The sequence below is a fragment of the Salvia miltiorrhiza genome, chromosome 1 (genome assembly GCF_028751815.1).
Source record: "Salvia miltiorrhiza cultivar Shanhuang (shh) chromosome 1, IMPLAD_Smil_shh, whole genome shotgun sequence".
Classification (NCBI taxonomy): domain Eukaryota; kingdom Viridiplantae; phylum Streptophyta; class Magnoliopsida; order Lamiales; family Lamiaceae; genus Salvia; species Salvia miltiorrhiza.
Genome location: NC_080387.1, coordinates 2684720 through 2706448, shown reverse-complemented (window position 1 = coordinate 2706448; position 21729 = coordinate 2684720). Strand labels below are relative to the sequence as shown.

Sequence of the window (21729 nt, the reverse complement as noted above, 5' to 3'; positions counted from 1 at the left end):
ATGCCTTCCATAAATTTAATGTTTTTTCACGATGAATATGAAATATTAAAAAATGAAGGATAAAGAAGAAAGAAATTCCGAACAACTCGATGGCAGCGGAGTCAAAAGTCAATACACGAAATCCGAGTGGCATATGAGTCAATTTACATATCTCAAGTTTCCATTTCCCCCAAATCCAATATTACAAGCAGATGCAGATGCAAATGCATTTTCTATAAAATCCTCTCCGAGTTTAACGGCTCCGTCACATTAGCAGTTACTGTCAGAAGAGAAACCATGAATACCATCACCACCCGCCGGAAAGTAGTTCCGGCGGCTGAGAACGGCGACACTGCCGATAAGCAGGACCAGCTACTCCTCTCCGCCGCCATATGCAACGGCGAAGACCTCGGCTCATTCGTCCGAAAAGTCTTCGCCTCCGGCAAGCCGGAAACCCTACTCCTCCACCTCAAGCGCTTCTCCAAATCGAAGGAATCGGAGATCGAGGACGTGTGCCGCGCTCACTACCAGGACTTCATCACCGCCGTCGACGATCTTCGATCTCTCCTCTCCGACGTCGATTCGCTCAAATCTTCGCTCTCCAACTCCAACTCGCAGCTCCAGAACGTCGCCGTCCCGCTCCTCACCTCTCTCGATTCGTACGTCGAGGCCAGGAACAAGTGCGCCAACATCACTCTCGCGATCAATTCGCTCAACACGTGCGTTCGGCTGATGGAGCTCTGCTCGCGCGCCAACTCTCATCTAGCGGAGAACAATTTCTACCTGGCGTTGAGGTGTTTGGACTCGATTGAGACTGATTTTCAGGACCAGGTGCCGTCAACTACGCTGAAGAGGATGGTGGAGAAGCAGATCCCGGCGATTAGGGCTCACATAGAGAGACAAGTGAATAAGGAGTTCGGTGATTGGCTTGTGGAGATCCGAACTGTGAGCCGGAATCTGGGCCAGCTCGCCATCGGACAAGCTTCGGCTGGGCGCCAGAGGGAAGAAGAGCTGAGGATGAAACAGCGGCAAGCCGAGGAGCAGAGCCGGCTTAGCTTGAGAGATTGTGTTTATGCGCTTGAAGAAGAAGAAGACGGTGATGAGATTGACGGGGTTATGGATGGGGGAAACGGCGGTAATGGGATTTTAGGATTCGATTTGACACCATTGTACAAGGCTTATCACATACATCAAACTCTAGGGCTTGGGGATAGGTTTAGGCAGTATTATTTCGAGAACAGGAAGTTGCAGTTGACTTCTGATTTCCAAGTGTCGTCGATGACCCCTTTTCTGGAGTCGCACCAGACGTTTTTTGCTCAAATCGCTGGTTTTTTCATAGTGGAGGATCGGGTTTTGAGGACTGGAGGAGGGCTGATAAAGAAGATGGAAGTGGAGAATTTGTGGGATACTGCTGTGATGAAGATGTGTTCTGTGTTAGAGGATCAGTTTTCTAGGATGCAAACAGCAAATCATTTGTTGTTGATTAAGGATTATGTTAGTTTGCTCGGAGTTACATTGCGTAGGTTTGGGTATCCGATTGATGCTTTGCTTGATGTGCTTAGCAAGCATAGAGATAAGTATCACGAGCTATTGTTGTCTGATTGCCGTAAGCAGATTGCTGAGGCTTTGGCCGCTGATAAATTCGAGCAGATGTACATGAAGAAAGAGTACGAGTACTCGATGAATGTGCTTTCGTTTCAGATACAGACTTCAAATATCATGCCTGCATTTCCCTATGTAGCGCCCTTTTCCTCTACAGTTCCTGATTGCTGTAGAATAGTGAGGTCGTTTATTGAGGATTCTGTGAGTTTCATGTCCCATGGTGGGCAGCTTGAGTTCTACGATGTGGTGAAGAAGTACTTGGACCGGCTCTTGACTGAGGTATTGGATGGGGCATTGTTGAAAGTCATCAACAATTCAATAGGTGGAGTCACTCAGGCTATGCAGATGGCTGCAAATATGGCGGTGTTTGAGCGCGCGTGTGATTTCTTTTTCCGCCATGCTGCACAGCTCTCGGGCATTCCTTTGAGGATAGCAGAGAGGGGAAAGAGGCAGTTCCCTCTGATCAAAGCCCGTGGTGCGGCTGAGGAGACGCTCTCGGGGCTGCTAAAGCAAAAGGTTGATGGGTTCCTAACCTTGATGGAGAATGTGAATTGGGTCGCTGATGAGCCTCCTCAAGGCGGGAATGAATACGCGAATGAGGTGATCATTTTCTTGGAAACCTTAATTTCGACTGCTCAGCAGATCTTGCCGGTGCAGGTGCTGAAGCGGATCATGAAAGATGTCCTCTCTCATATATCGGAGATGATCATCGGTGCTCTACTTGGAGAGTCAGTTAAAAGGTTCAATGTGAATGCTATCATGGGCCTTGATGTCGATGTCCGGTTATTGGAATCTTTTGCAGAGAACCAAGCTAGTCTTTTGTCCGAGACAGATGCAAGTCAGTTGAAATCAGCCCTTATTGAGTCAAGGCAGATGGTGAATCTGCTTCTCAGCAATCATCCAGAGAACTTCTTGAATCCGGTTATTAGAGAGAGAAGTTACAGTGCACTGGACTACAGGAAAGTGGTTACAATCTCTGAGAAATTAAGGGATCAATCGGATCGCTTATTCGGCTCTTTCGGAACCAGAGGAGCTAAGCAGAATCCTAAGAAGAAATCTCTCGATACGTTGATTAAACGGCTCAAGGATGCTAACTGAGCTCACTTGCACAAGCACAACTGTATGTTCCATTCTCCATTAGAGTTTCTTCATTGCCAATTTTATGCCATAGTTATTGCCGTTGCTTTGTCTTTGCAAAAATTTGAACCCATTCTTGTACGTATAATGTCATTTTTGTTGTATTAAATTCTTCAGAAAACTTGTTAATGAGTATCCAAAAACTTTGATTTGTGTTCCTTGTTAACATTGTTTTGGAGCTTTCTGTAGGAAAACTGATCAAATGATGATAGGCACCGGCACTCCACTATTTGTAATTAATTTAGGGTTAATCATAACGTGTGTGTTCCGAACTTTCAGCGTTTTCCAAAAACGTCTCCAACTTACTTTTTCACATCAAAAGTTTGAAAAAAAAAAAAAAAATTGAATCCCGCACGGAGCAATGAGTCACCTGGCTTTGATTCTTGGGGTTTTTATGGTTTTTTCTGCTATTTTATGTTTAATAATGTAAATTCTGGCAAGGTGACCCATTATTTCGTCACCAAATTTTATAAGACGAGACATGAATCCGACTTTTTCCAAAGTTTAAAGGTTTTTGAAGTAAAAACATGGGACCATTTTCTGGTTAACTCTGAAAAATTGGAACACAAACTATAATTAACCCATGAATTTTTACCCCATGACTTACTGAAGCCATTTCTGCGTGATGATGATTGTAGACAACTATATTTCCACTTCTTTATAATTGTTTTAGATACATGGGAAGTTGTGGTAGATGCTGAAGCATATATTGAGTAGGATACTTATTAGGTTTTTGGAGTTTGTGTTGGGATTGTTTGAAACCTAAGAACAGAAGTGTGTAAATTCACTTTAGTTTGCTTTGCACTCCCAGTTATCAGTTTTAATTATTAATTTGCTGTTGAATATTATTTAATCTTATGTTTCATGTGATCAGTATGCATTAATGTATATAGATGACTGTTGTATATAGGGTGTCCTCTTTGTAAAGATATTCTGAACACAGTATCAAAGTTTGTACCCTTTACTTTTGAGACAATTTTGTTTAATTCGTACTTAGAAGGGGTTTTTTTTTTTTGTTTTTCAAATTAGTAGTGTATCTAAAAGTTCGCTGTTACTATTGGTGTAGCCGATGATATTTTGCCTCAAAGATTAAGTTCAAATTCAAGTAACATCTTTTAAGTCGAGCTATTAGAGCACATCGTAAAATATAATCTCTCGTCATATCTAAATGAAGGCCTTCTGCACTTTGAATCAATTTTTTCAAATGGTTTTTTTTTTTTTTAATAAATAATAGTCAAAAGTTTCATTAAGGAAAAAGCACCTACAAATATGTGAACAAGGCTTTCTTTCTTGCTTCCAATAGTAGAGTATTTTTTTATGCAAAATATATATGTTACCTCCGATTTAAGAAGTTAAGAGAAAGCCTAACCCTAGACCGGAGATGGATATTTCTTGGCCTGCTGGCGCACCCGTTTCTTGTACTCCTCAGGTTGCTGCGTGAAAAGCTGATAGCCATCGGTTTGGGCAGGATCACTTGGATTCGGCTGGTCTAGTAGATCCTGAATACCAACAAGAATTTGCTTCACCGTGATGGCCGGTCTCCAACCACTGTCCTCACTGAGGATCGACAAACATACTGTTCCAGACGGGTATATATTAGGGTGGAAGAAATTCGGAGGGAACTTGCACTTGGGTGGTTTGCTAGGATAGTCTTCGCTAAAATGCATCGTGAGAGGATAGTAGCCGCCCTCCCACTCCGTGTTTGATTTACCAGGGATGAGGCAATGCCACACCATCAAATTGACCGAACCATCCGAAGTAGTCTCAGGTCGCGCCACAAAACCGTATGGGTGATTCTTGCGCCATGCCTTGCGCTCCTCGGCGAGGCGAGCTTGCGATATGCCCACTGACATTCTCTATTGCTTCAAATGGTTTAATCTCACTTTTGTCTATCATTAATGCCTATATAATTAACTCAATTATTGAGACACTAGTAACTTAGTATTATATGCCTACCTAAACATACTTTTGCATGTTCTTTCTTTATACTTTGCTTATTATCATTTTTTCACGATTATATATTTGAAATTAGATCAATGATAGTTTGCAAAGAGAAAACGAGAAACATTAGTACTTCAAAAACTGCCAACACGAAGAATAGGTAAGAGAAGCTCTGAGCACGTGTACAGATAATCAAAACCTCCCAAAACACCTGTACAATCCTCACCGCCTCTCTTCACATAATTTCACGTTTAGAGAGAAAGAGAGAGAGAGAGAAGAGAGAGATGGGTTGGAGAATTGTGAGCATCTATCTCTCAACAATGCTGGTGTGTGTTAACGTCTCAGCCCAATATGACCCTAACAAGGCTTCAGCTTACGAAGCTCTGCAGCGATACGAGTTTCCGGTGGGGCTTCTGCCGGAAGGCGTGAGCGGATACAGCCTGAATGAGTCGAGCGGGGAGTTCTGGGCCCATCTCAACCGCTCGTGCAGCTTCACGTTGGAGAACTCGTACGAGCTCCGGTACGAGCCGGAGATCAAAGGGTTGCTATCGAAAGGGCGGCTTGAGAAGCTGAGCGGCGTGAGCGTGAAAGTGGTGTTGGTGTGGCTCAACATCGTCCAAGTTAAGCGCAACCGCCAGAGCCTCCACTTTTCTGTGGGATTTAAGTCTGCGGATTTTCCTGTTGAGAATTTTGAAGAGTGCCCACGTTGTGGCTGTGGTTTTGATTGCTCGTCTTCTTCAAACTACATCTGATTTTTACTTTCTTCTCTTTTCTTTTGTAGCATGGAGAATAAGAAGCATCGAGCTGCATGTGGATTTAGATGTTTGATGATGTCTTCGTGAGTGATTTCCCTCTAGATGTTCCTTAAATCTTCACATATGTATGTGTTGCGTCCGTTAAATTTTTTAAACACTAGTGCATTTACTTTCCATGATTAATGAAGTATATAATCTAATTTTATCATTTTTTTAATTTCACTCTTTCAATAAAGTATAAATTAAAAAATGCTTAAATAATAATTTATGAAAGATTTGGGATATTCTAAAGTTTTATTTTATTGGGTTAAGTATCAATTCAGTCCCTAACGTAGAGGCCCTTGTAATTAATACAACCCTATGCGCAGGAGTGTCTCAACTAAACCCCTAGGTCCATGTTTTGCGTCAAGCAGACCCCTCCCATCTAACGGAGAGTTAACTCCGTCAAAAATTTAATTTTTTATTTTTATTTTTTATTCAATTAACTCCGTGCGCTGCCGCCGGACCCTGCGTCCCTCACCGCCACCAGCCTGACTTCACTTCAAACTCCGACCAGAAGCGGCAAGAAAGATTGACTGGATCTGGAAGACTGGCCGACAGGGAGATTGGATCTGGAGGAGCGGCTGGATCTGAAGGGAGACCGGCTGACAGGGAAGACCGGTCGACTGGATCTGGAGGAAGACCGGTCGAAAGGGGGAGGAGCTGCGATTTGTTAAGGAGGTGAAGGGCAGAGGTGGGGCGGGGGAAGCCTCGACGACGCGGCGTCTACAGGTGGGGGGAGGGGAAGATATGAGGGTTTTGGGGGAGTCGTGGTGTTTCTGCAACGGTGGGGGCAAGTCGGAGAGAATGAAGGGCACCATTTTCTCCGGCAAGGCTCCGGCCATGGCGAAAATCAACGGCGGCAGCACGGGCTTCTTGATCCATCGCAATCCGCCGCTGAAGCCGCCGAGATCCGACTCCACAATGGCCTCTCCGCGGCTTGTCGCCGCTGCGACGCCGGAGTTTCGGGGAAGGGGTGGATTAGGTTTCCGGCGAGCTTGGTGAAGAAGATGGTGTGGGTCCCACCACCAATAAAATAAAAAAAATTAAAAAATTAAAATAGTTAACGGTGTTAACCGTCCGTTAAGTCGAAGGGGTTAATTGGCGAAAATTAGGTACTTCAGGGGCTTAGTTGAGACACCCCTGCGCATAGGGTTGTATTGGCTACAAGGGCCTCTACGTTAGGGGCTAAATTGATAGTTAACCCTATTTTATTTTATTCTAAAGAGATTGAAGAGTTCAAAACGCCCCCCTAAGAAGATTGAAGTTGAACAGTTCGAAATCTATGTACTTAATCAATTCAACAGTTGGAAAAACTAATTTTGATTGAAAATAGGAAAAAAATTGCATTTGATTTTGCAAAAATTGGACCCACCGATTTTGAAATTGTGAGAAATGATGCCAATGAATTTTCTAGAAAATGGTGGATCCAATGACTATGTGACGAAAAAAATCAATAGACTTAGGGGGGTGTATCCGTTCTGGAATTTGATGGATTTTTATGGATTTTAAAAGTTTGGGTGTATTCGTTCAAGACTTTTAGAAGTCCATATAAATCTGGGTGTATTCGTTCCAGACTTTTTAAAATCCATACAAATCTAGGTGTATTCGTTATTCCATTGACTTAAAATCCGAAATGACTTTCATGGATTTCATCCAAAAAATACACACGCCGAAATCCGGCCAAGAACCACGAGAATTGAAATCCATGAAGTTTTAAGCGAGCGCTGAGTTCCAGCGCCCGTGGCCAAGAAGCCAGCGAGCGCTGGAACTCAGCAATCGTTCAATCAAAGGTTGCAGAGAGATAAAAAAGGTGAGTTGTTCACACACACCACCCCGCGCCGTCTCCTCCCTTGGCAACGGCAAGGCGCCGCTGCCTCCCTCAAGTTCTCCGACAACCGCAGCGAAACAGCCGCCGCTCGTGGGTCAAGCGGCGCTGCCGCCATCTCATCTCTCTCACTGTTTTCAGGCAACAACGATCGTCGCCGCCGACTCCCTGAGATAGACTGGCGAGCAGCAACAAGTAAATAAGGTTGATAAAACACTGCCGCACCAACAAGGCACTCTGCATGATTCCTCAAATTCCTTCACCATTCCCAACGAAAGGATTTGTAGACAACCTCCAGCAAAAGGGAGGAGACGGCGCGGGGTGGTGCGGCAATCCCACCAATCAAATTTTGCTACCAATCAAATTTTTCCCACATGATTCCTCCAGCAAAACCTCGTTCAACTCCTTCAGGCTACAAAATATATCAAATACAATTGCATCCCACCAATCAAATTTTGCTACTTCACACTTACACAGGCAGTTTGTAGACAACAAATTTTGCTCGCTGGAATGGGAGGATTTGAGCGCTCGCTGAGTGTGTATATCTTCAGTATATCTTGGAATGGGAGGATTTGAGCGCTCGCTGGAACCCAGCGCTCGCTGGATTCCCAGCGGTGCTGGGACTCAGCGGGCGTTGGCATCATGGATTTCAATTCCAGAATTATCCCCTAAATTCTTCGAAAATCTGTGAAAATCGGGGTGAAATCCAACCACGAATTCTTTGAAAGTCGTCTGGAATCTATGTGAATTCAATGGAATTTAAATTCCATTGACTTTTTAAAGTCTGTGGAAATCCACAACGAATACACCCCCTTTAGATTGATATAATGCATGTATATTAAACTTTCCCTTTGTTTAATATTAGCTGACACAAGTATGAACGATGAAATATTAGGAGCAAGTGAATAGTAGAAGAGCATTTGTTTTGATGGATGAATATATTGATATTAAATAAAAAAATTAAAAGACCATGAGAAAATATGCCACGGAAAACTAAAACCCAAAACCTTACTTTAGACATTAACCCAAAATTATATTGATTTTTATGTATGGGAATGAGCATCTCAGTACACTCGCAAAAACACAACTTCGTTCAAATCATCTAACAAAAAAAGATGCTTTGTGCAATAAAACTTTTCTCCGTATATCACAAACGGAGATGCTCAAAAAAGCCAAAATCCAACAAAATACACAAGAGCATGATCAACATCTATATAACTGATCCAGACTCACTTTTTCACCCCCAACTTGGTCGACAATAGCTTCTGACCCCCACCATTTCTCCACACACCACGAACCGGTACATTCGCATCCAGCCCATTCGACGAAGGTTCCCCATCGTCTGAATCCGGATCCTGGTCGGAGTTTTTCAGATCTAACAGAGCCTCAACAGAGCCATCTCCAAGACGGGCCCGGATAAACTTGGATGTCTTCTTCCGTTGCTTGCCTTTCCCACCGCCGTTGGATGATGACTCCATCTGTGTTTTAGGTCCACTTGATTCTGTACCACCAACTTTAACTACTGGTTTCCCCCTTGCACTTCGATATCCATCCTTTGACAACACCTCGACCTCTTCTTCTGGGGCATTGTAGCTCGATTGCAGCGCTCTTACAGTGCTTATAACATTATCAGCTAGGTTGTTCTTAGCGGAGGAGCTGTTTCCAGTATCTACAGACTTGCCTTTGCCTTTGCCTTTGCCTTTTTTGGAGCCACTGTTACTATCTCTCGAGCCGTTATTCCAACCATTTTCTCTTGAAGCCATATGAAGATTGTAAGCATCTGTCAGCTCTTTCTGCTTCTGAGGATTAGGGAGAAGTCCAGCCAGCTCAAGAACAAGATGAGACAAACCAAAATGATCTACGTATGTTAGGTATGTCTCGACATCCATTGAACCTAGGCGGTATTGACCAGATATGTCTTTGAAAGCAGTAAATTTGTCTTTATCGGATCCTAGCGCAGCACGCATTTTCTCCACCAGAGTTTTGTTTGCTGTATGGACATTTCCTGCCTTCCTAACAGATTGGTCATCGGTGGTTGATTTGCGCGACTGGGCTACTACTGAAACTGGAGGGAAATCGGTACTTGAATCAAAAGACTCGCGGTCTGAAAGACTAGGGGCTGATGAAGAATGACCTAGCCGATTACTGCTTCCAGAGGCCCTTGATGACAGCAGAGAACCAGCAAAGGATGTAGTAGCAGCTGACGGCGGGTGAATCTGAGCAGAAGTTGATTGACTAGATGACACAGATCCGATTTCTGGAACTGCTCTGCCCTGTCCCGAACTAGATGCTGATCCAGAAACAGCAGTTACCGGAGGCCACGCATGAGAAGCAACGACTGGCTGCACAGGTGTACGACTACCTGCTGCCCAAGCAGGACCTGAGCTCGAGGAGCTCACCTGTTTTTTAGTCTGGCGACTCTTGACTGGCAGAACTGGTGTACGACTAGCTGCTGGCCAAGCAGGAGCTGAGCTTGAGGAGCTCGCCTGCTTCTTGCTCTGGTGGCGCAGATGAGCAGCCATAGTTCTGTTAGAGAGAGCATCAGTTTGAGAACTCTGTTGGCTACCCCCAGGACCCGCTGCAAGAGGAGGAAATGCAGAGTCTCCCAGTGTTCCACTCATTGAACTCTGAGACACGGCCTGTCGGTATCTTGATGGTAGCTCAGGATCTGTGGTACCTATAGATTCCAGAGGTGAAATAAGTGAGTCAACATCAGCACTTTCTCCATGATCATTGCGAGCCCGATTATTTGGTGGTGCAGCACTTGCTGTCTCAAGACTTGCTTGGATGGCCAAAGAAAGTTCATCCGCAAGATCCCGGCGGAAGGTACGTGCTCTTCCACGACGATTCTCTTGTTCAACACTTCTTCTATATCGAAAACTGGTAGGTATCTGTACATATTGCAGAGCATATGGAAACATTACTATGCCATCAATTGGGAAAGTCAACAGAACCCAAACAGTGGATCCAATGAAAAGGATAGACTGAAATGAGCAGAAGCAACCTTATCCTCACCAACCCCCCCCCCCCCCCCCCCCCAAAACCACAGGTTCCCAGAGAACATCCGGCAAAGGAAAAAGGCTTATATGATAAAGTATCTATTCATATGAGTCAAAGTTAATATATACCTGAAGAGCGGCACTGCGCTGTGAACGGGACATACGCCCTCCATGCTCCATAGCATTATGCCTCTGAGATATAAGGCATGTACATGAAAATGGCACAACTAGAAGAACATATAAAAGTACGTCCATTTTCAGTAATCACGATGACTCACCTTTATTTCAGATTCTGACGCGAAGACAATGAACTTTTTGGCAAGGCAACTGTCATCCTCACACAGGAAATGATCTTGACGAAAGTGAATCTGAAAACAATTAAATCATTTAGAATAGTAAAATAAGTTGATGTTAAACTTTAATATCATTAGCCAGACAATGTTCTACCTCCAAGTTATCATAATTTCCGTAGTACTCATGCTCTCCTGGATGCTGCCTGCAGATAACACGATACTATCACTTATTAAATATGCATGGCAGGAAATATGCTTCATAATTACAACTACGAATTAAAGGATTACCTTCGACATATATGACAAGTATAATGTTCTGTCTCCATGTGAGTATAAAGCTCATTGTCCCCATAAAATGGTGTCTGGCAAAATCCACAAGGGGGGTGTCCTGAGAAGCCACCTCTTTCACTTTCAGTTCCATCCACCTCTGAGTCACCAGTGTTTATATGTTGACTTAGTTGTGCCCTTGTATACAACTTTTGCTCACAAATGAAAACCTGAGAATCCAGGAAAATCTACTTTTTTAGGACCTGGTCCAGGAAAATCTATTAATCAGGCGGAACTAGACAGTTAAAACTGAGGGGGTTAAGGAGAGTAAAGATAATATATAAGGTAACGGGATTTTTTTTTTTAATTTTAGCACCTCGCGCCATATGGAAACAGAAAACGCAGAGTAATTTAACCAATTTAGCAATATCATGTGTAGTCCTAATGCAATAATTCTTGACTTTTACACTGCCAAAACTCTGCCAATGCACCAAAACAAATTCTATATAAGCAATTGGTTGTGCCAACAATTTATCAAATACATGTCAATAATCTGCAACACTGCAATTGTAAAATTAATTCAAAATACAAGTCAATTTTCCATTTTACTGCCCGCGAAACCAAGATAAGCTTTACAGTTATAATTACTGTAGCATCAGACAATGCTGATAAGTCCAATCGATTGTCATCCCACTACTGCAAACACCAATTTTCAAGGGTGATTCTACCAGAGTATTATCAGAAACTGGTATGGTATATCCTGAATTTTGCAAATAGATATACCCTCAAGCTATAACAGGGAAAGCAAGTCCCAACTATTCACCAGTCTTCTCATTAGCTATAGTCCAATGTAGCTGTGTGAAACCAAAAAGAATCAACTAAATACATTTTGACTAATAGTCATACAATCCTCTCAACTCACAAGCTAATTGTAAGAAAGAATTTCTTAAACTATCAGCTTCCACCAATCCAATCCGATTATGATGATTTTAGAAATTTCCGATGCCTAAAAGTCAAATTTTGTGCCTACCCCACCCCTCCCCCCAAACAAAGGAAAAAGAAAACTCCCAAGCAGAAACAAATTAATACAGCATGATAGAGTAAAAGATGAAATATATCCATCCTCATATAACATATTTTACCTATGAACAATAGAAACTCTAAAAGAACCACCGATCTAATATAAATGTGCTAGGAAGAAATATCATGGGATTTATTGCACCTTTCTCCCCTCCAAGCACAAGCTGCACATGATCAACTTATGCTTGTGAAACAAATGACCCTTCAGCTGATCGATGTTCCTAAACTTGGCTCTTCTCCTGGAACCATCATCCGGGAGGTCCTCCTTATCACATTCACTGCAAGAAAGCCTGCACATGGCCTTGATCATCTTGTAATGATCTGAATCATCGAAAAAGGCCTGTGTATCGTCATGGTACCAGTACTGACCCATCTTACCCTCTCTCCTTTCAGGGGGAAATAATGTGAAGTCGCTGATCGTCTTTGTATAGTCTCCCAAAGCCTGAGCCAGATACATCGAGTTTGATTTAGATACATTGTCAATGCAAACAACTAGTTCATAGATGCGAATTCGAAATCATATATGGCTAGCTAAAGTGCACCCAACTCCAATCAAACATCGCACTGAAGCTCCAAATTCACAAGATCAAACAGTTAAATCATGAGTTTAGAAGAGGATAACCTTGGTGACGAAAACGACGTCGTTCTCGGTTTTGCAAATACAGCAGCAGCGGTCATTGCAAATAAATCGGAGGCGAGCGACGCAGGTGGAGCAAACATCCTTGTGGCCACAAGCACCGTATGCCACCCACTCCAAGCTTTCCGCACAAACCGCGCAGCTATCGTCCATCTCCACTATCGAATTCGTCGACGAGGAAACAAATCTAGGGTTTCTTGGCAAAATCAGATGAGGAATTGGGGGTTGGGCGATGATAATCCGTGTCCGAATCGGTTATATATACGCAACCGCTCTGTGTATTTTGTATGAATCTCTCTAGGGTTTGATGATCTGGGAATGTGAGGGGGTAGAGGGAGGGACACACAGTTTTCAATCTACCACCAAAATTGATTAGACTTTTATGTAGTATAAAAGTATTAAAAAAAATTGAAAATCGAAAAGGGAGTATCGGATAGTGTATGAATGACTTTACGAACAATAATAAAAACAAAATTCCTTTGTATCATGTAAATACTATGATGATTTTAAGGTGATCTTGTGGTGTACTAATTTTTTTTTTTTTTTTAATTCAGATAATATTATAGTAATTTGAATTGGAGATATTATTATATTTTTATTAATTAATTTCCACAGCTATGTACGTGCATTATTCAGTTGATAATATCAAATATTGGAGAAAGATAAATAATTGCATAGAAAATTTGGTGCCTGACTATAAATGAAGGGGAAATCTTATGTTGTGTTATTCATCAACTGCCATTTGCATTAGTGCAATGCACGGGAAATTATTTTTATTTTTTATATTTATATAAATTAGTATTAATTTAATTATTATATTTATAAATATAATAAAAAAAAAATTAATTGAATACATTTAAATTGAATATTAAAAAAATAAAAAATAATTCTTAATTATAAAATTTGATATTATGATAACAAAAATAAAAAATAAGTTAAAAAAATTAAAATAAAATATTAATAAAAAATAATTAAAAATATATTTATTCAAAAAAGATGAGAGAGGAGAGAGAAATTTATAAAACTTTAATATTTAAACAAATTTAATTTTTACATTTTAAGTCAAATATTTTCATAAAATATATCACACTTTAAAGCTCTTATCGTGATCTTTAATTTGATATGCGTATTAAATATTTTATAATGAATTGAATTTCACAATTTTGGAAATAAATATAACAACAAATAAGAAGTTAAAGAAAATGAAAAAATATATATATAGTTTAAACATAAACCTTCAATTTTATTATAACAACAAAATTGTCATTCAATTTTGAAATTAATTTGAAATTGATTTCACATTGAAAACTCCATTTTTAATATAGTATAGATTAGTACATCCATAAAATTTATTATATATATATATATAGGGTTACTTTCTATGGAGAAATTATTTGTTTTGCGAAATTTAGAAACGTTGAACATGTCAATAATTTTTGTTGAACATACCAATAATTTTATTGAACGTTTGGACATCGAATCCTGAAGTGCGAGATTTTCAACAAATACGTCCGTTCAGCAAAAACTATTGACATGTTCATCAAAATTATTGATATATTCATCAAAATCTAGACACGAGATTTATTCTTAATTATTGATCGTTCGATATATCGTGATTAATGGATGAGATTGTTTCGCCCTTCTTTCAACATTTACCTTTCTGTGACACCCCAATTTTTGAAGGAATAAATATAATCGAGGTGTGAATAATTCATAGAAATAAACAAGGAAAAAACCTTGTTAAAAACCGAAATAGGATTGAAAGTCGGGCTATGCCCCTTTGGATCACAAGTTTTGTTTCATGCTTCTGACAACTGACATTCATTAGCATAAATTCAGTAGTGAGGAGTCTAAGCTCGGTCAAGTATATCATTTGAAATTTAACATGAAGATCTTAAGTTGAGGAAACAAAAGACGGATATGAGTAATTGCTACAGCGGAAGCCTAAAATAGGAATTTAATCCTAGCCTCAGCTCCGTCCCGTCAGCTCCAGCCAGCCAACCTGAAAATATTTGAAAGTATTTTTGGGCTAAGTACTAATGTACATGCATTTTCTGAAACATTTCATATTTTCGTAAAGACAGTTTATCCAATCATACTTGACATAACTTAGAAGGTTTAAATTGAAAGAACTTCTAAGCATGTTAAAATAATTTCTTTCATTTGTGCGCACATGTCACACTCCTTTTGTATTACTCGCTGTGATCCCGGACCTTTTAGCCACCGACGGATCCATTTCTCCCATTGCACTTGCCCTGAGGCCGTAACTCAGACAAGTTGAATTGACGCTACCCAGGCAGGCCTTACATTACATGCTTTGGAACACATCTAGCAAGCACCCTTATAACACCTCTTAGTTAGTGCCCGATGGAGATCAACCCACAGGTCAGCTAACGAGTGTACACAATTCTCAAACAACGTGTTAGGTCATAAGAGAACCTCAATTGATTAACTTTGCGAGCCTTGAACAGAGCAGAGTGCACATAAACATTTTATTGGATAAACAGTTTGCATTTCATTAAATAAACAGTTTGCAATTCATTGAAACATTTAGAGCTTAATAACTCAATCATACTTTATACATTTGGAAAGTAAGCCCACCTGGTTAGGCAAAACCTGAAGATCATAATCACATAAACTTGTCTTGGGAAAGCAGCGCTAATCCCCTTGGTCCATAAAGCCTACAAGAAAATTTATTCTTAATAGGTCTCCTCAATCTAATCTTAAGTCATAGTGTAGTGCTGCTTAACATTCTATGATTCATCACGTCGGGTTTTCAAAGTTTAATACTCCATCCGTCCACGAAATGAGTACCCATTTGTGGACGGCACGGGTTTTAAGAAATGTATTGAGTGTAGTGTGATTAGAATAAGGGTCCCACATTTTTGAGTGTATTAATTAAAAAGTTTTGTGGGGTATACTTGCCAAAAAGGGAAATGGGTACTCATTTCGTGGACGGACGAAAAAGGAAATATGGGTACTCATTTCGTGGACGGAGGGAGTAATAAATATGAAAGCTAACTTCTTGAGCTAAGGACACCAACAATATCCTTACACAATTTTCTTAAATAATTGGATTTATAAACAGAACCAATTAAATCGTGAATACTTTCATTTGTAGAATATATAATGCAAATCATTTCATGCTCAACTCATATAGTAAGTAATCATACTTAATATATACACATAATAATAATATAATATTATTATGCAAATCAGTTCTTTAAAATAATTAATTAAACCTATTTAAGAATCAAATTGATTAATTACTTGACCTTAAATCCTTAGTCCAATTAAAGAGGTTAATTGGCAGCCCAATGATATATGAAAATTAGGGCCCAACAGAGGCCCAATTGAAAAATAATTGAAGGGCCCAAACATAATTAAACCTAAATCCCAAAGTCTTTCTTCATCTCTTTAAACACACACACAAACACACGCACACACACACAGCTGCGCCGCAGCAGGCACCCTCTCCCCCCCTCTCTTCTTCTCCGACGGCGGTAGCGTCGCTGCCTCCGCCGCCCGACCGCCGTCGCCCTCTTGTTTCTCAACCCCTCCCACGTCTCTCTCTTTCTCCCTCACGGCAGTACACACTCAGAGCATCTCCAATGCAAGTGTCTTAGAGCGGTGTCTTAGATGGTGGTCCCCACCTAAGACACACCCCACTCCAATGCATTGGTGCTTAGAGGGTGTCTTAGATTTTCATTTCCACAAAATTCATATTTCTATGCTTTTATTTTTAAATTTCAAATTTCATTAAAAAATTAAACATTGCAATAATTAAAACAAAATTAAAAACATAATTAAAATACGATAATAAAATTAAAAATAACAATAATTTCCTAATTTAAATAAGCCCTCGACGCTTGAGCACTTCTTGGACTAGGTGGTTGTGCAACGCCAATTGTGCCTCCGTCATACCCGTCGTGTCCTTGTTCAAGAGCTTCATATCCATCTCCTCTCGTTTCATCTCGGCTTGCAGTTTTTTGACCTTGGAGATTTCTCCCGTTTTGAGAGCATGCTCCTTCATGCTTTCGGCCACCTTCTCGAGGGCGTCGGAGAACGTCGAACCTCCTTCCGAAGACCCTTCTCCCTTCTTCGCCTTGCCCTTGTCTCGTTTTCGCTTTTTGGCCTTGGGGTCTTGTCGTGACACTCGGCTCCGAAGAAGTGGTGGTTGCTCCACCATCAGAGCCCTTCGATTTTTTTGCGGAGTGGACATCCCCGGCTTGCGACATGAATCTTTCGCATTCGCGAAGCACTTTCCAAGCTTTTTTTTTATGAAAATACGAAAATATATAAATAACGAAAAAAGGATACAAAAAGAACTTGGGCATACCCAAGGGAGTACAAGTCTCCAAGTCTCAAGTGAGAAAAGGGGACGAAAGTAAAAGGATGCAGATCCTAAAAGGATAGCAAAAGTACATACTTGGCACATCCTTTGCATTTGGATGGTGCCATGATAGGGTACAAGAAAATTACAAATCCAATCACTAATATCAAACGTGCCGCAAGGGAAGTGGTCAGTAGGCCAAGCAATGGAGAAGCGCGCGCACCGTATGATCCTCCTTATGCACACTGCCGAGGCAATTGCCCAGTGTTGCTTATTCAGGTAAAGTCAAGTACTTGCGCCAATTTTTAGGTGGAAACTCTGTCTTAATAAAAAGATAGTAGAAGTTCTAAGCATGATTTTTAAGGGATTATCGGGGAGGGGATGTGTTGTGTGAAAAAAGGTAAGGAAAGAAAAGACCCACGGAGGTGCTCCCTAGTACCGTAGCACTACGGACCCTCCAACACACACACCCAAAACCTTTGATAATTCATGGAGTACAGTTACAGAGAAGCACCGAGAGGAAGGGAAAAAAGTTCCTATTACAATCTATTTCCATCGAGTGGCAACACCATTCCACTCAAGATGGGCACGAACCTCTTCCGGTGCAAAACTTTCAAAAAGACATCTAAAGATATCGGATTTGATTTCATGGATTACCTTGTCTTTAGCAAAGGGTTCTTCTTCAAACACCAACTTGTTCCTAGCGAACCAAAGGTGATTCACTGTCACGGCGAGAGCAAGAAGTCGAGCCTTTATAACTATGGCCGAACCCTTCTTTTTTGTTGTGAGGTGCTTGATTGCATTCGGAATGGATGACATGAGTTCTCTAAGTCGAAGCCACTCTTTGATGGAGTCCCAAACTGCCTTTGTAGAATGGCATTGAAAGAAAAAGTGGGTTTGGGATTCGTCGTGTACCTTGCAAAGGGGGCAAGTCTTCAGCACTCCTTGCATAGCTTGCAAACGGTCCGTTGTCTTGAGTCGGTGTTGTAGAGCAAGCCATAAGGTAATAGAGCATCGATGGGGGATATAATTTTTCCAGATTACTTTGTGCCAAAAAGCCTTCACCCCCTTGGCCCGAAAACAATCATATGCGGAGGCCGTGAGATCAGTTTTGCTCCATTCAAGGAGCGCCTCCTTGGCTTTGGGGATGGATTGTTGCTGTTTTTGGAGAAGGATATCTCTCACCGTAAAAATGTTCTTGATGAGGGGAGAGTCCGTCGAGTGTGGTTCTAAGGTCCAAATATCCTTGGCCTTAATATATTCCGTGTGGATCCATCGTACCCAAAGTGATTCCGCTTTGTTGTGGATGTTCCAAAGATTCTTGAAAAGCAAAGCTTTGTTCCACACACTAAGGTCTCAAAGACCGAGTCCTCCTTCCTACTTTGGGAGGCAAACTTTCTTCCATGATACTTGTCCCGATGCTTTCCCCCATACAAAAGTTCTCACGATCTTGTCAATCCGGTGAATAACTTCACCGGGTAGGGGAAAAATCTATAGCCAATAACATTCGGTACCTTGAAGGACCGCTCTTGCAAGCTCTAATCTTCCGGCCATTGAGAGATTGATGTCGGTCCACTTGTAGATTGCCTCTGTGACTTTCTGGATCAAGGGCTCGTATTGTGCTGCCGTGAGCCTTTTCGAGGCCAAGGGGATGCCCAAGTACTTGATTGGGAGAATGCCAACTTCAAAACCAAAGAGATTAATGATCTCTCGTTTTTCAGCATCATTAACCCCAGCTAAGAAAATTTGGGACTTTCTCTTGTTTATTTTGAGCCCCGATACTCCTGCAAATTCCTTGAGTGTATCGTCTATGACTTCCATGGATCCAGGATCACCCCTACCGAACATTAGTAGATCATCGACAAAGGCTAGGTGCGTGATCTTGAGTTTCTCACATTTTGGGTGGAAGTTAAACTCCATCTCTTTCGTGCGCAACTGGAGAAGTCTTGTCAAGTATTCCATACAAAAGAGGAAGAGAGTGGGAGACATCGGATCACTTTGTCGAAGGCCCCTCTTTCCTTGTATGAAATGATGATGCCCACCGTTGATGGAGTGGGTGAAGGTAGCCAAGGTAACGCACGTCATGATCCATTGAATGGATGTCGTGTGGAAGCCAAGGCCAACAAGAACCCGTCCAAGGAAGGTCCATAAGATGGAGTTGTAAGCTTTTTGGAGGTCGATCTTCAACATGCATCTTGGTGAGATCCTCCTCCTCTCGTACTTCCTGATCAGTTCCTGGGCCAAGAAAATATTGTCAGTGATAGAATGACCCTTAACAAATGCAGATTGAGAGGAATGAATGATATTATTAAGACACGATTGCATTCGGTTCGAGAGGATTTTTGTGATAATCTTGTAGAGCACATTCGTGCAAGCAATCGGTCTAAAGTCCCCACTATTGGATTATGGCTGGTTTTTGGAATTAGCGAGACCACCATATGATTAAGTTCCTTTTAGATCAATCCATAGTTGAAAAACTCATGAACTGCTTCAAGGAGCTCAATCTTAACCATTGACCATTCTTTTTTGAAGAAGGCAGCCGAGAAGCCGTCAGGTCCCGGTGCTTTGTCATTTCCGATGTCCCACAGTGCATCCTTGATTTCTTGGTCCGAGATTGGTGCAATCATTGCATCTCTCTCGCCCATTTGCAGCCTTGTTCCCTCCTCAAACGCTGACCATTCAATGGGATCCGGAACAACTTCTGATCCAAAGAGATCTTTATAGTGGTCACCAAACAGTTGTGTAATTTCATCCATGTCCCTCGTCTCTTCTCCATTATCCTTGCAAAGAAAAGAGATAGAGTTAGTGATGTGTCTCTTCTTGATCATGGAGAAAAAATACTTTGAGTTTTTATCCGCAAAGTTTAGATGTTGGCTTTTAGCCTTTTGTTTGAGAAAATCTTTCTCGGCTAAGTCTAGGAGGAAGGCCTCCTTTCGTGTCTCCACTTTCTTTTTCTTAAGTGCAGCAGAATGTGGGTCTTTGTCGAGTGCCTCTTGGATTGAGTTCAATTCAGTCATTGCTGCGTTTGCTCTTTCAGAGATGTGGGAGCATTCCTTGTTGTTGAATTTTTTAAGGACTTGTTGTAGATCCTTGAGCTTCATGGAAAAATTAAGTTGTGCTTTGTCCTCCAGTTTATGCATCCAAGATTTCTCCACAAGCTCATGAAACTTAGGGTTCCGCATCCAAAAATTGAAGAATTTGAAAGGCCTAGAAAAGCTCTTGACTTTATCAAATAAATTAATAATGGAAGCAGAATGGTCCGAGTGTACTCCCCTAGTAAGGAAATCGGCACGGCAGAAGAAATTTGCCATGGCCCAAGCATTGTTGTACATAACACGATCAATTTTTGAGTACACTTTCATATTTTTCCAAGTGTAAAAACAGCCCGACGACTAGGCATCCTCAAGACCCCCCGCCGTACATGCATCTGCAAAATCTGCATATTCCCAAGGCATAGGGGTTGCTCCTCCTACTCTATCACTTGGTTCCTTAACATTATTAAAGTCTCCTGCAATAATGTTAGGTACATTCTGCACAGCCAAATCCACCAAGGTTTTCCACAATGGCTTCCTTTTTGGAAGAGCATTAAAGGCATAGACACAAGTAAAATAGAAAGAATTTTTGCTAGTCAAGCAATCAATTTTCAGTACCAAATGTTGTTCCTCTTTTTTAATACATGTAGCCTAAACAAGAGATGGGTTCCATAAGACCAAGATACGGCCACCTTTGCAAATTTCAAAATTATGATCATATTTCCAATAAGGTAAAATTTTAGACATAATCTTACTAGTCTTTGTTGAGTTTAGCTTGGTTTCAACTAGACCCAAAAGACTTACCTTATGTTTTTTCATAAACTCCAAAACTGCATTTTGTTTATGGGGTTTATGCAATCCCCGTATATTCCATGTTTCACAAATCATAATGAAACATTTTGGAGGGTGTTACTAACCTGTCCCTTACCTTTGTCTTTGGGTTTACCTTTCGGCTTCTTCCCTGTTCCATGTGTGTCTTTTTCCGCAACAGGGGTAGATTTGGGAGGTTCCCTTTTTGGCTTTTTCCTTTGTTCCTTTGCTTTTGTTGCTCCTCGGCATTTTTTATTTTCCCGGTCTGTACTGCCTTTGCTGGAGCCTCGAGTGTCAAGATTGGTGCACGGGCATCATACTGTACAAGAGGAGTCCGTGCTGGCTATGGGTCATCATTACTCATGGCAACGAAGGCGGTGTTTGCCGAGGCGCTAGGCGCCGGGACATCCACCAAATCGCCCCCCGCCGAGATGCTAGGCGACGAGATGGGTGTCTCAACTCTGGCCAAGGCGCAAGCCTCAACCCGTGTCGAGGCGGGCGTGCTAGTTGCCGAGTATGAGTATCCAGCCGACGAGGCGTGCCTAGCCGATGGTGAGCGCACACGGTCAGGTGGCGTGGTCTCCCCCACTAGGCACGTTCCTTCTTGGTTTTGATCTTGCTCTTCATCTCGGTGTTGGCTTTGGTTGTCCTCCTCACACTCAAATCTATCCTCCCAATCTTCAACCATCCCATCAAAAGATGGTGTTGGGCTCGGAAATCTAATGTGCGTATTAGGTGGTGGAGGTGGTTTTTTTACCGGCACATAAACCTTCTTATGTTCCTGTTGACGTTGGGGTGGTGGGGGTTTGCTCTTATGTCCCGGTGTCTTCTTTCTATTCGATGGAGGAGCACTACGAACATCACGGCGGGTTTGGCTCCTTCCCTTACGGTAGGTAACCTTGGTCCAACCATCATCTTCTTCGGCGTCCTTCGGTACTTCTCCCTTTCCATTCTTTTTTGCCTTCTTTTGTGCCATTCTTCTTCATGATGACCAAGC

General features: G+C 41.7%; 5 protein-coding genes across 5 annotated transcripts; 2 read left to right on the top strand and 3 right to left on the bottom strand.

Annotated features, from left to right (window-relative positions):
- Positions 1 to 34: 34 nt before the first annotated feature.
- Positions 35 to 2869, top strand: LOC131007277 (exocyst complex component SEC15B). The gene has a single exon (XM_057934424.1). The coding sequence runs from the start codon at positions 277 to 279 to the stop codon at positions 2677 to 2679; it is 2403 nt and encodes an 800-aa protein (XP_057790407.1). The 5' UTR covers positions 35 to 276; the 3' UTR covers positions 2680 to 2869.
- A 1057-nt stretch (positions 2870 to 3926) lies between these two features.
- LOC131007278 (SUMO-conjugating enzyme SCE1-like) lies at positions 3927 to 4578 on the bottom strand. Its single transcript, XM_057934425.1, has one exon. It carries the CDS (start codon positions 4569 to 4571, stop codon positions 4089 to 4091), a length of 483 nt encoding a protein of 160 aa, XP_057790408.1. The 5' UTR covers positions 4572 to 4578; the 3' UTR covers positions 3927 to 4088.
- Positions 4579 to 4979: 401 nt separating this feature from the next.
- On the top strand, positions 4980 to 5411 carry LOC131016598 (uncharacterized). The gene has a single exon (XM_057945634.1). It carries the CDS (start codon positions 4980 to 4982, stop codon positions 5409 to 5411), a length of 432 nt encoding a protein of 143 aa, XP_057801617.1.
- Positions 5412 to 8275: 2864 nt separating this feature from the next.
- On the bottom strand, positions 8276 to 13035 carry LOC131007276 (uncharacterized). The gene is made up of 7 exons (XM_057934423.1): positions 12543 to 13035; positions 12063 to 12362; positions 10862 to 11070; positions 10728 to 10776; positions 10559 to 10648; positions 10410 to 10472; positions 8276 to 10172 (listed from the first exon to the last, which is right to left on the bottom strand). The coding sequence occupies exons 1-7, from the start codon at positions 12708 to 12710 to the stop codon at positions 8511 to 8513; spliced, it is 2541 nt and encodes an 846-aa protein (XP_057790406.1). The 5' UTR covers positions 12711 to 13035; the 3' UTR covers positions 8276 to 8510.
- Positions 13036 to 21075: 8040 nt separating this feature from the next.
- On the bottom strand, positions 21076 to 21708 carry LOC131015056 (uncharacterized). Its single transcript, XM_057943649.1, has one exon. It carries the CDS (start codon positions 21706 to 21708, stop codon positions 21076 to 21078), a length of 633 nt encoding a protein of 210 aa, XP_057799632.1.
- Between the last annotated feature and the right edge of the window lie 21 nt (positions 21709 to 21729).